Source organism: Macaca thibetana, chromosome 15, assembly GCF_024542745.1.
Source record: "Macaca thibetana thibetana isolate TM-01 chromosome 15, ASM2454274v1, whole genome shotgun sequence".
NCBI lineage: Eukaryota > Metazoa > Chordata > Mammalia > Primates > Cercopithecidae > Macaca > Macaca thibetana.
Window position 1 is genome coordinate 14,098,837 of NC_065592.1, and position 13,766 is coordinate 14,112,602.

The 13,766-nt window shown below is 40.3% G+C and overlaps 3 protein-coding genes across 7 annotated transcripts in view; 2 read left to right on the forward strand and 1 right to left on the reverse strand.

The window, feature by feature from the left end:
* The window catches only part of ARPC5L (actin related protein 2/3 complex subunit 5 like), a 360,768-nt gene that overhangs the window by 332,527 nt on the left and 14,475 nt on the right, over positions 1-13,766 (reverse strand). The gene's annotated exons all lie outside the window — the stretch shown is intronic.
* Positions 1-13,766, forward strand: part of NR6A1 (nuclear receptor subfamily 6 group A member 1) — a 254,335-nt gene that overhangs the window by 221,347 nt on the left and 19,222 nt on the right. For all 5 annotated transcript variants that reach the window (XM_050760609.1, XM_050760607.1, XM_050760608.1 and 2 more), the window contains 2 exons: positions 94-336; positions 11,033-11,088. In XM_050760609.1, the coding sequence (XP_050616566.1) occupies positions 94-336; positions 11,033-11,088 (299 nt within the window). The remainder of the gene's footprint in view (positions 1-93; positions 337-11,032; positions 11,089-13,766) is intronic.
* The window catches only part of PSMB7 (proteasome 20S subunit beta 7), a 396,085-nt gene that overhangs the window by 190,244 nt on the left and 192,075 nt on the right, over positions 1-13,766 (forward strand). The window lies entirely within an intron of this gene.

Sequence of the window (13,766 nt, forward strand, 5' to 3'; positions counted from 1 at the left end):
TGGTCTTAATCTACCCAGAAGAGAGTTGCTCACTTTAGGAACTGTAGGCTTAAAACCATTATTTCCACTGTGTTCTAACTCGAACATGATCAGTTTCTGTTCCAGATGATCGGGCTGAACAACGAACCTGTCTCATTTGTGGGGACCGCGCTACAGGCTTGCACTATGGGATCATCTCCTGTGAGGGCTGCAAAGGGTTTTTCAAGCGGAGCATTTGCAACAAACGGGTATATCGATGCAGTCGTGACAAGAACTGTGTCATGTCTCGGAAGCAGAGGAACAGGTGCCAGTACTGCCGCCTGCTCAAATGCCTCCAGATGGGGATGAACCGGAAGGGTGAGTGGTGCTCATGGCGCTGATGGCCCATCCTTCATTCAAAACTTTACCTTTAGTGTCAGCTGTTTAGTTACTTATTTCTCAAGCTTGCACTACATATCAGGCCTTACAGTTTGTACTGTTAACCAAAATGAATCTGGAACCATTCTTGCCTACAAGAACTTCCTAAACTAGGTGGAGGGGAAAAAACTAGTGAGATGTTAAGGATTCTGTGGGAGTGAGTGCACAAGCCCTGTGTGACCAAGAACTCACTTAACAATCAGGTCTTAACTGCCATTAATATACATCACTAATTATTTCAGGAATGATGACAGAAGTAGAAATTTTTGGATGAAAAGGCATGAGGAAGGAGATTTCTGAATGCGGTATCATTTTGTTTGCTAGAACCATGGTGTACTCAGAGGCTAGGCATGCTCAGAAGTCTGTGGCTAGGTTGGTGAGGAGTTTGGGATGTGTTGGGTAGCTTTCCAAGAGCCCTTAGCCTGAGATAATAGGAATAAACTGACGTTCTAGTAGGATGAATATGAAGGACTCTTTTGGAGGATTAATTGGGGCAGGGGAAACAGAAAAACCATCTAGAAAGTTTTTAGTAGAGTCTAGAAGGAAATCTAAAGGAACTGAAGGAATGGGGGAAATAATGGCACAGAGGGACGTTGAAGAAACTCACCTGATAGAACTTGGTGACAGTGAAAATTGAGCAGCACCAGAAGTTGAAGTTGAGGATGTGGATTAAGAGTAATGACCTTACTATGGAGGAAAAAATTGGGGGGAAAAAAAAGTCAAACTAAAAAGCAGGGTGATTTCTCTACAGGACCCTCTGAAAAGAAAGGAAAAGAAAAGAAAAAAAGGATGGGGCAAAATGTTGGCCTTGGCAATACTGAGTTTGAGGTACCTGAGAGGGACACATAAAGATGTCCACCAAGGAAGTTGGTTATATAGGATTGGAACTGACGTGAGAAGCCCTGCCTGCAAACAGGCTTCATGGAGCTGTTGGCACAGAGGTGGTAGTAAAAGTGTAGTCCAGAGGTGAAATCACCCACAGAGAGCTTAGATACATAAGAGAGAAGGGCCGGTGTCAGAAGCCTAGAGTGGTATTCCCATGGAGAGTAGAGAGTAGAATAGAGCAGTGTCATTCAGCAGAAAGAAGAGAGGCTCTAGAGGCAAACAGACTAGCTCTTAGCTCTGTGACCTTAGGAAGTTTGCTTTATATCTCTGATAATTATCTTACCTTTAAGGTAGTATGTTACTTGCCCTTCAGAGTTCTCTACAGGATTAAGTATGATAACATACAAAATACCCAGCAAAGTATTAGGGGTCCATAGCAGCAGTGTTCAGGGATAGGGGGGTTAGTCAGATAAAGTGAACTATTCCAACTGGTTTTATAGCATTATGAATGCAGACATCCGGATGTACTCAGACTGGTTTTATTGTGTATGAGATAGGAAGGACCTTTTAAAAACTTGCCCATCATGAAGAAAAGTAAGAGAGATGTGGAAGGGCATTTAGATAAATTTAGGTGATTTATAATTTATTATAAATACTAATATTGAGCACTTATTTATGTACCCTCCATATATATATTCTACCACTGAATACATACAGCAACCCTGTCATTAACTGTTATCCCCAGTTTACAGATACAGCTTAGGGAGGTAAAATGATTTAGCAGTAGTTAGTTTAGGGGTGGTTGTGTTGACAGTTAATAGTTACTAAATTATAATTTGTTATTAAGCAGAGCTTGTACCTGACCACACGGAAAATGTACTGCTTCACATGTCTACCATGTGGCGTAGTTGTTTACATGTTGGAACACCCTGTGTTTATTGGATGATGAATGCCATAGTAGGACATTTGAAGTGTTACGAAGTTTGTCCCCTGCCTCTCTTTCTAACTCATTTCTGAATACTGTGCCTCAGGGATGCCTTACAGTGCCTGTACTCAGGTTTTTTCCTCTACTTGGAGATCTTTTTCCTTCCCCACTGTCAGTTTCCTCTTATTGAAATCTTTTCCAGCCACCAATACCAAACACATACTGTCTTGAAGAGTCTGTCAACTTCTTGCCCTCACCCTGTTTTGGTTTTGGCCTCCACATTTCTCATCTCCCTTTGTTGCCCTCACTGTGAGTATCTTAAAGCTTAGTTGTTACGGGTTGTCTTCTTGACTACTGTCTCTGAAGAATCATCGTGCTTATTCAGCTGAAGTGTGAGATTCTGAGGCTTCCAGCAAAACTCACCTGTTTTAGGGAAGAAGAAACTTAACCTTATAACCCCTCTGACCATAGACCAGAAGACACATGGAGTATGAGGGTCAGGGAGCTGTCTCCTTAGGACTGTTTGCACGCAGAGCAGGCAGACCCAGTTGCCTGGTGAAGTCTGCATCAGGGAGAGAAACCCTGCCACCTCCTGGTTGGTGCTGCGAAAGCAGGATTAAAATTGCAGTTGCCATGGGAGTATTTTGGGGGTAAGGAATATTCTGTATGGACCTGTGGTGGTTGACACATAATTCTGTGCATTTGTCAAAACCCATAGAACTTTACACCACAAAAAAGTAAATGTTACTACATGTGAAAATTTGTTTAATCAGCTAGGATATTGTAGGGGTTACAGGGCAGAGAGAAAGAATGCACACTGTGACAAATGAATCTAGCTAGTGTTAGAAATGAGTCACATAACCACACTTAAGGGGTTGGAGAAAAAAGGAGCTAACCTTTGAAAAGTGTTTTTACTGTATACTGTAAGGCTAAAAACAAAGAATTACATACAAACAAAGCACTTTGTAAAATTTGTTTCTCTCAAGGTTATGTGTTAGGAATTCTGTCGCTACTTCATTTAGAGTAGAATCGGCAAGTAAATATATTGTGGACAATGAGAGTCAGGTTTCTCACATCAGAGAAAGAAAGAAGTTATAAATCAGCAAAGGAGAAGGCTAGAATGAATCCCCTGGTGCCAGATTGGAATCAGTGTGTCAATATGTATTAATGTTTTAGATAGATTTAAAAATACGGCCGGGCACGGTGGCTCAAGCCTGTAATCCCAGCACTTTGGGAGGCCGAGGCGGGCGTATCACAAGGTCAGGAGATCGAGACCACAGTGAAACCCCGTCTCTACTAAAAATACAAAAAATTAGCCGGGCGCGGTGGCGGGCGCCTGTAGTCCTAGCTACTCAGGAGGCTGAGGCAGGAGAATGGCGTGAACCCAGGAGGCGGAGCTTGCAGTGAGCCGAGATCGCGCCACTGCACTCCAGCCTGGGCAACAGCGTGAGACTCCGTCTCAAAAAAAATAAAATAAAATAAAATAAAAAAATAAAAATAAAAATACATAGATACCGTGTGTGGGTAGGTGAGTTAGTGTACCTATGTGTATTTCCAAGCTCTAGCCACTGAGAGGGGCTAGAAGCAGATACCCCAGGAGCAATGAGTACACCCAGCACCCAGATCTTGGCTTCCAAATATCAATGAAAGGAATGAGGACTCATTGGAGAACTGGTTGATTCTAAGGCTGGGATAGGAGAAATATAAAATGATCCTGGAGCATCTTAAGGTGCCAGCAAATTAGGAAGTACTTTCTAAAAAAAGAAAGGAAGCATATCAAAGGGCACAGAAGCCAACCTGAAAGAACTTCTGATGGCCAACGTTGGAACAACTTGAGGAACAATAACTATAGGATTAGTTTATAACCCAAATAATAAAGTAAATATCCATGAGTTCATACTGAAAGAAGTAAGTGAGTAAATAAAGAGAAGTGATCATTCTTCCTTTTAAGTGAATTCTGATTAATAAATGTAGAAGGAGGCCAGGCTTAGTGGCTCACACCTGTCATCCCAGCACTTTGGGAGGCCAAGGCAAGAGGATCACTTGAGCCCTGGAGTTCAAGACCAGCCTGGGCAACATAGTGAGACTCCATCTCTAAAAATATAAATATAAATGTAGAAGGAATGAGGGAAATAGAAAAAAAATCACCATTAGGGCCGGGCACAGTGGTTCATGCCTATAATCCCAATACTTTGGGAGGCCAGAGCAGGTGGATTGCTTAAGCTCGGGAGTTCAAGACCAGCCTTGGCAACATGCTGAAACCCCGTCTATACAAAAAAATATATAAAAATTAGCTGGGCGCGGTGGCATGTGCCTGTAGTCCCAGCTGCTCTGGAGGCTAAGGTAAACCTGGGAGACGGAGGTTGCAGTAAGCCAAGATCACACCATTGTACTCCACCCTGGGTGACAGACCAAAAAAAAAAAAAAAAACCACCATTAGAACACCACAGTAATAATTGCGACAAGCAAGATCTTAATGGATGCTAAGTAAGTGGCATTGGTGTAAACAGAAACAGAATATTTGCTTAGTCTGCAAATATATAGTAATTACAAAGGAAAAAATAGTAAGTTTATTTAAAGAATTCTGACAGACATGACTGTAGCCAAATGATCAAGATTAACAGTACCAATAAAACACACCAACATTGTATATACCCCCAATATGAAACACTGAGAAGCGCACACATGTACACACACACAGAGGTAAGTTCACTCCCAGTCTAATCCTGAGAAAACAGACAAGCCCATATTGAGGGACGTTCTTCAGAATAACTGACATTTGACAATATACCCATTTGAAAAGTGTCAGAGTCACAAAAAACAGGGAAAGACTGAGCTGTCACAGATTGGAGAAGACTATGAAGGCAAGACAGCTAAATGTAATGTGGGCCCCTGGATTGTGTTCTGGAACAAAAGATATCAGTGAAACAACTGGAGAAATCAAAATAAAGTATGTGCTTTGGTTAATAGTATTGTACCAAAGTTAGTTTCCTAGTTTTGATGACTAGCCATGATTATGTCAAATGTTAAAAGGAGGAGAGTATATGGGAACTCTCCATACTATTTTTGCAACTCTTGTATAAAGTCTAAACTTACCTTAAAATTAAAAAAATTAACTATTAAAAAAATGCAGCTGCCATTTGTGACTGGGGCTTTTTCACCTATGTGAGAGACAGCTCTCTGTTGTCCTCCATCTTTGGATTTAGAACTGAGTGTCTTTTCAGACCTAGAAGTTGACTGGTCAGAAAAGTCATTAAATTAGCAAAGCAATGAGGAAGATCTAAAGAAGGGTGGTGAATGGAGACTGGGCCCTGTCTGTCCATCCCCACTACTGCACTAGTATCCCCCATGTATGTTTCTTACCCATTTTACGGTCTTCGGGATAAAGTCAGGCTCCTCAAGGTGATTTTCAAGGCCCCTCTGACACTGGCATCAGCCACCTGATCCCTTTCCTTCTCCATTTGGTGTTCCCCACTCACAATCTGCATTCCATCGTAGTTCTTCAAAAACCCAATGATGTTTCCTGTTTTGCACATGTGGTTTCATCTGCCTGAAAGAAGAGAGGGTTTCAGTCACCCTTCTACTCCTGACTTCAAGGTTCAGCATTTATTTGTAACATCCTCTAAGAATCCTTCTCTGATGCCACCCCCCACCAGATAACCCTCCTGTGCTTCCACAGCTTTTTTGCATGCCCTCTGCCATAACCCTGGTCACCTTTTGTTATCTTTCTCTGTTCACTCGTCTGTTTCCCTCATTATTAGACAATGAGCCCCTCAAGGACCATGATCAAGTCCTACTTTTCTGTTGGTCCCTCAGCAAATAACTCAGTAGTGATAGGATGCTCCCTGGTTAGATGGGTTGACTGTGATGGAGGGCCATGGCAGGAAGTGGGATGGGGAGAATACTGTAAGAGGAGAAATGAAGATACAGTCAGCTTCGTGGTGGGTGGGAATGGGGAGTGGATTTCATATTAGTTAAGTAATTATGTGAAAAAATAAAAAATTTCCTTAACTCTGTGGTCTCATAACTTGCTAACTAGTTCAAAAGTATAAAGGTCAAGGAAAGCTTCTTGGAGGAGGTGATGTTTGCAGAATGGCATTGTGAGACAGTGATCCTATGGCATTGCCATGTCACTTTACCAGGGTAAAAAGTGCCCCAGGACACAACACAGAGGTCTGCATGAAGCACTGAGAAATCTCAAGGAGGGATAACATTTGAGCAGAATCTTAAAGAAATCAAAGTTCATGTTCCTTACAAACTTTTTTTTTTTTTTTTACATTTCTTACATTTTCCTTGTGAACTTTTTTTTACATTTTTTCTACCAAAAAAATTGTAGAGACGAGTTTTCAGCATGTTGCCCAGGCAGGTCTTGAACTGAGGATCAAATTCAGCTGAGCTGAACTGAGCTCAAGCAATCCTGCCACCTCAGCCTCCCAAAGTGCTGGGATTATAGGCATGAGCATATGCCCGGCCATAGGTCTGTTTGTTTGTTTTTAAATTAAGACTTTAAAATTTTGCTCTGTTTTATTTTGAAATAATTTCAAGCTTACAGGAAATTTGCAACAGTAGTAAGAATTCTCATATACCCTTTACCCAAATTCACCAATTGCTAACATTTTGCCACATTTGCTTTATCATCCTATTTGTTTTATTATTTTCCCTCCCCCTTCCCCCTTGCTCTTCTTTCTGTCTCTCTCTCTCTCTCCCCCACCTTCCCCACTTCCCACAGGTAAGTAAGTGTGTGTGCGCCTGCATGTGTGTACCTTCTTAGCCATTTAAGAGTGAGGCATAGGCAGTGTTCCTCTTATTTCTAACAATCACAATACTATTATCAAAATCCGGAAATTTAACATGACACAATACTATCTTATTAGCAGATTTTACTCAATTTTTGCCATTCATCCCAGTGTCCTTTATAGCAATTTCATTTTTTTCTGATCTAGAAGCCAATTCAGGAAATCACATTACATTTAGTTTTTATGTCTTTTCAGTTTCTTTTAATCTGAAATAGTTCCTCAGTCTTTCTTTGTCCTTATTAACATTGTCGATTTTGAAGCAAATAGGTCATGTATTCATGTATTTTGTAGAATATCCTTTAATTTGGGCTTGTCAGTTTCCTCACAATTACATGCAGGTTATGCATTTTTCACAAGAATGCCATAGAAATGATGTTGTGTCCTTCTTAGTCCATAATATCAAGAGCACATGATGTAAGTGTATACCCATTATTGGTGATATTAACTTAAATCACTTGGTTGTTACGATGTCACTTAGGGAAGGTGGTGTTGCCAGATTTTTCCACTTTAAGTTTCTTTCTGAGTACAGGGAACATACTAAGAGACAGAACAATGTAAAACAGAATAGCGTGTTCAAAGACTAACAAATAGTTCTCTATATGTAGGGTGTAGCATTAGGGTATAGCATTAGGGCATAGCATTTATGCCAGAGATGAGGGTGAGGGGTCCCAGCAGAACCAGATGATAGATGGTCTTGAATGCCACGCTCAGGAGCTTAGATTTGGCCCATGGACCAAAGGCACCACCAACAGGTTTTGAGTGGAACTTTGATGTAGTTAGCTTTGTTATTTATGGTTTCTGGGTTCTGTTGACTGCCTAGGCCCAAGCGAATGAAGAATGGGAGGCATATGAGTTCCAAAGCAGAAAAAGTATTTGTGGTGCCTTTCGAGAAGATAGAAGCGCCATGGCTAGGGCCATTCTCTTTCTTAGACTTAGATAAGAGTTACAGCAGAACCATTCCTGTAATACTGCACACAGGAGCCATTTGTTCTTTTTAATCAAATCACTGCCAGATAGACTTTAACCCTGCTGAAAAACGTGTTAGTTCAGTGTGGCATCTAGGAACAAGCACAGCTTTAGAATCAGAAGATCTAAATGGAAACTCCAGCTCTGTCAGTTTTTCTCTGAGTAACCTTGAGCAAATCTCTTTACCTCTCTGAGCTCTGTTTTCTCATCTCAAAAATGCGTGGGAGAATAATACACCTTCCAAGGTGGTTGTGAGGATCAAATGAGATAACATACATATGTGCAAGAACATTATAAGTTTGAAACTATGCTCCAAGTTTTTGTTTTTAACAGAGGCACTGTGGCACATTGTATTGATTTCCACACTTCAGGCGGCTTCATGGCATCTTGACCAATTTTATCATCTCTGAATGGGCATTGCTGTTTATATTAGTCTTTCAGTAACTTTTAAAAATCAAAGTTAATTTTTAAAGGCAATTTTTTACCACCTCAGTGAGTTGCACATCAGAATAAATGTATAATTTAAGAATAATTAATACTTAATAATAATGTAAATAAGAATAATTAGTAATTAAGAATGTATAATTAAGAGTTTATGCACCACCTAAAAGTATCTTATGTTTCTCTGAAAGAAGTCTGGTCTTAGAGTCTGATAGCGTGGGTTCCAACCCTGATTCTGCTCTTTAGTTTCTGTCTCTTCCAGCAAAATACTTCATTTCTGTGAGCCTTAGATCCATCTCTTCAATGGGAGTGATACTAATACTTTACTCATGAGTTATTTTACCTCAGAGAACAGTATGTAACACATAGTAGATTTCTATCATTTCTTATTCTGGGTGGGGTCGAGGAAGAAGATGAACTTTTTTTTTGAGATGGAGTTTTGCTCTTGTTGCCCAGGCTGGAGTACAATGGCACCATCTCGGCTCACCGCAACCTCCACCTCCCGGGTTCAAGCTGTTCTCCTGCCTCAGCCTCCCGAGTAGCTGGTATTACAGGCATGTGCCACCATGCCTGGCTGATTTTGAATTTTTAGTGAAACATGGTTTCTCCATGTTGGTCAGGCTGGTCTCAAACTCCCAACCTCAGCTGATCTGCCCTCTCAGCCTCCCAAAGTGCTGGGATTACAAGCGTGAGCCACTGCGCCCGGCCGATGAGCTTTTGAATTTCAGAACAAGAGATTGGCAAGATGTAAATATTTAAGACATGTGGCCCTTTAAATGAAAAGTAAAGTATGTTGCATTATTTTCACACCTCCAGGACAGTGAAAATGAGATAACAGCTGAACTAGTAATATATTTGGTGTCGTATTCCAGTGACAGATCTTTGTTCTCTACCTGTGAACTGAAATAAAGACATGTGAGATGTTGTTATTAGAAACAGAAATATCCAAAGACTGTCATTGACCATGGAATAGCAGAGAAGCGATTGTAAGGATTTTAGGCCTTGAAATTAAATGGAAAGAGACCTCCCAGCCAACAAGCAGCATACATCTAGCTCTAACATAGGCTATGTATGTTTCTTACTCTAAATTCACAACAGCTTTTTATAATGCAGACTGACCATGTTGCCTCCACTTAGCACATGAAAATATTAAGATTCTAGCAAAGTTGAGAATAGAAACTTGGATTTTTAACTCAAAGAGGCTAGGGAGAGGGAAGGATTAGTTACTAAGTGCTTACTTTACATGCCAGGCCCTAGGGTTGGTGTTTTAGCCATACCGTTTTATGTAATGTAACATAAAACAAGTATCAATATTCCCTCTTTTCATTTCAGTAAACTAAAATCCAGAGAGGCAAAGAAACTTGTTCGTAATTATACAGACCAGGAAGAAACAGGATTTGGACCCTAACTTACTTAATTCTGAATTTCCTGTCAGCCTCTTAGTTACCTCAGAAACAGGGTTATACTTGGAGCTCCCACCTTTTTGAGGCAATCAGTGCCTGCCTCAGGAACTTTCTAGATTCCTCATGTTAATTTTTTAAATTGGCAGGTATATCCTGGTAAGGCCTGCTGTTACATAATGTCATTAGCTTATCTTCTGTCATTGTTAACATTAACCCCTTTCAAGCTACCCTCCACAGTGGCTGTCACAAAGATTTTTTTTAAATCCCAATATGACCACAGTGCCCCCTTACATTCCTTCTTGTTCTCAAGCTCCTTAGCTAAAGTTATACCCTAGTCTGGCATTCAAGGCTCTTTATGATCTAAGCCCAATTGGCCTTTCTACCATTATCTCATGCTACTCTTCCCCCACGTAGGCCACCTTTCCCCCATGCTTTAGCCAGATTAAGCCACTTGGAAGTTTCCAGAAAAAAGAGCTCATTTTTATCTTCAGCTTGCGTTTTTGTACACTGTTCGCTCAATCTGGAGCACTCTTTTCCTAGCTGCCTAAATCCCACTTAACCTTTAATACTCAGTTCAGAAGTTTTCTTTTCCGGAAAGGATTGCCTAATACTGTGGTCCTACTATAATTGCAAATCAGGGGTTCCTCTCTATGCCCCCGTGTTAAGTGTTCCATAAACAGTGATGATAATATTAGTAGTAGTTGTTATTCTTAGTCAGGAGATATTACTTAAAGGATGCTTTTTATACTTAGAAAATGCTCAGTAATCTCCTTCAACTACACAGGTGCTCTACTGACTGCCTTTGCAGGGAGAAACCATTGAGGTCAAAATTCTGATTAATGAAAAAAAAACCAAAAAACCTGTTCTGATTCTACAAATCAAACCTAATCGTAGGCTGGGAATAAAAACTGTTTTATTTAAAAATGGAAATACCCTGTCCCTCCCCTAGAATTTGTCAAAACCTTAAGATGCATCATCCTGGCGGGATATTTGTAACTGAAGGACTAGTAAACAGTACTATCACCTTTTTTAAACATATTGAATGTATACAGTGTGTGTAATAGGTACAGAATGCCTTGGGGGCCCCAAAATATTGCTGCCTATGAAGGAACCTGGAATAATAGAAAGAAGTGTGTGCTTTGGGTCCAGAAGGACCTGTGTTTTAATCTTTGATTCACTAATTACTCTCTTATGCTTTTGGCCAAGCAAATTCTCTTTTTGTGCTAAAAGTTATATGAGTGTGCTTCTGACTGCCTTTCTTGACTTATGTTTCCTTTCAGCTATCAGAGAAGATGGCATGCCTGGAGGCCGGAATAAGAGCATTGGGCCAGTCCAGGTGAGTTCTAGACCTCAATCCCTGTGGTCCATCCTGGAAGCCCAGGGCTCCAGCTGTTCCTGAAACTGCTCACCTTGATTCTTTCATCTGCTGCTGAGGAGAGCCATCTTTGTTTTCATTTCTGTAAAAGTGCTTTTACAGCCTGGATGTGAAAGTGCTTTGAAACTCTTAAATATGTAAGTTAATGATTAAAGCTCTTCTCGTGATCCCTCAGCCTTTTCTAAGGATTTCACAGACAGTGAACCCACTTATGGTTCTGAACCATGCAGAGAATTTTTTGATCAACCCTTAAGGTTATAGATAAGTAAGCCTGGCAGAAATGAGCAGGACTACTTTGCTGTTCGTTTCATCTAAAAAATGTACCAGCAGGGTATTATTGTCTTATTGTAGAGTAGGAATGATATACCCCCATTCAGTCCCACAAACATTTACTGAGTTCCTACTCTTCCAGGCCCTATACTGTGAACTCATTCTAATGGGAGAGACAGATAGGTAAACAGACATAATAGTAAGGTGAGAGGTAACAGAGGATGCTCAGGGACTACAGAGGGAGGGGCATCTATTCTGCTTGGGCTAGAATAGCCTTGGTTGGGGACTAGAGACACTCAAGAAAATAGACTGTGAAAAGACCCAAAGATGAATCTTTATGACAAGGAGTTTGTTCAGTTAGGCTGGAACATTGGGCACATGTAGTAGAGTGGCAGAAGATAAGGCAGATTCCTTGAATTTGGAATCAGTTCATTAGGGAGTGGCCTTCAACCGTCTTTGACTACAGCTCCTTAGGAAAAGTCTTTGTGGGACCAGCCTACACCACTTGTTCTTACTCATTGTTCTTACTTGCCAGCAGAAGAGCTTCATGAGGGTAGAAAATTGGATATATTTCTGCCCATCAGGTGACTCCCTTGTCACACTAGTAGGCAGAGAGCATGCCTTAGGAATTACTAGTGGCCAGGAGCAGTGACATACGCCTGTAATCCCAGCACTTTGGGTGGCTGAGGCAGGAAGATTGCTTGAGGCCAGGAGTTCAAGACTAGCCTGGGCGACATAGCAAGACAGACCCTGTGTCTACCAAAATAAAATAAAAATTTTAAAAACTATTATTGTTACTGGTATGAGCCAAGAGGCAACTACTAAAAGGTTTTATTTAGATTTGCATTTTAGGAAGATCATTCTGGCAGTTAGAAATGGTTTGTGAGGAGTGAGGTGAGGATGAGTGAAACTGAGGGAGAGAGAAAGCAGTTAGAAGGTTTTTACAGAAGTACAGGTGAGAGATACAGATAATAGTTAAAGCAGAGCAATGGCAGTGCAGATTGAGGGGAGATAATAGACTCAAGAGATATTTACTGGGTAAGTTTATAGGATTTAGCCAGTTAAATGTGAGGGAATGAAAGAAAGGTTCACAGTTGTCTTAAGACATACACTGATGATGTTTGGAGGATTTCCTGTCACATGAGCACAGCATACATTCAGTCAGGCTGTGTGACTCCCAACTCTGCTGTATTTATTCTTTTTTTCTAAAACATTTTTATTCTCGTTTTTCAAGTTAGATATATGTCTTATAAATTCTTTTTGTTTTTTGGTCTGGACTAATAGCTGCTCTTTTTTTATTATGGCAGAAGTAAAAACCATATAACATGAAATCTACCTTTTAAACAAAATTTTAATCACATAGTACAGTGTTGTTAACTATATGCACACTCTGATACAGCAAATCTTTAGAACTTTTTCATCTTACGTGACTGAAACGCTATACCCATTAGACAACAGTTCCTCATTTTCCTCTCCCTTTGCCCATGGCAGCCATCATTCCACTTTCTGCTTATAAGAGTTTGACTACTTTAGATACCTCATAAAGTGGAATCACGCGGTATTTGTGCTTCTGTGACTAGTTTATTTCACTTGGTGTAATGTCATCATGGTTCATCCTTGGCATAGCTTATAATGACTTCCTTCTTTTTTAAGGTGTTTTATGTGTATATCACATTTTCCTATGCATTTCTCTATCATCGGACACTTACATGTTGTATTCACTTCTTGACTATTTTGAATAATGCTGCAGTGAACGTAGGAGTGCAGTTATCTCTTCACAATCCTGATTTCAGTTCTTTTGGATAAATACCCATAGATGGGATTGCTGGATCCTATGGTGGTTCTATTTTTACCTTTTTTGGGACCCTCCATGCTGTTTTCCATAGTGGTTGCACCATTTTACATTCCCACTAACGGTGCACAAGGTTTCCATTTCTTCACGTCCTTGCCAGCACTTGTTATTTTCTGGACTTTTTTGTTTGTTTGTTTTTGGGTTTTTTGGGTGGTTGTTGTTGTCTTCTTTTGCATATAACAGACATCCTAACAGGTGTGAGTTAATATCTTCAAGTTTTGATTTGTATTTTCCTGATGGTAAGTGATGTTGAGCATCTTTTTATATACCTATTGGTCATATGTCTTCTTTGGAGAAATGTCTGCTCAAGTTTCTTGTTCATTTTTCAATGTGTTTTGTTTTGTTTTTTTTCTGTTACTGAGTTACGGGAGTTCCTTGTATATTGTGGATGTTGACCCCTTATCAAATGTATGGTAATATATTCTCCCATTTCATAGGGTATCTTTTTACCCTGTTGATTGTTTCCTTTGTTGCACAGAAGCTTTTTAGTTTAATGTAGTCACACTTGGCTGGTTTT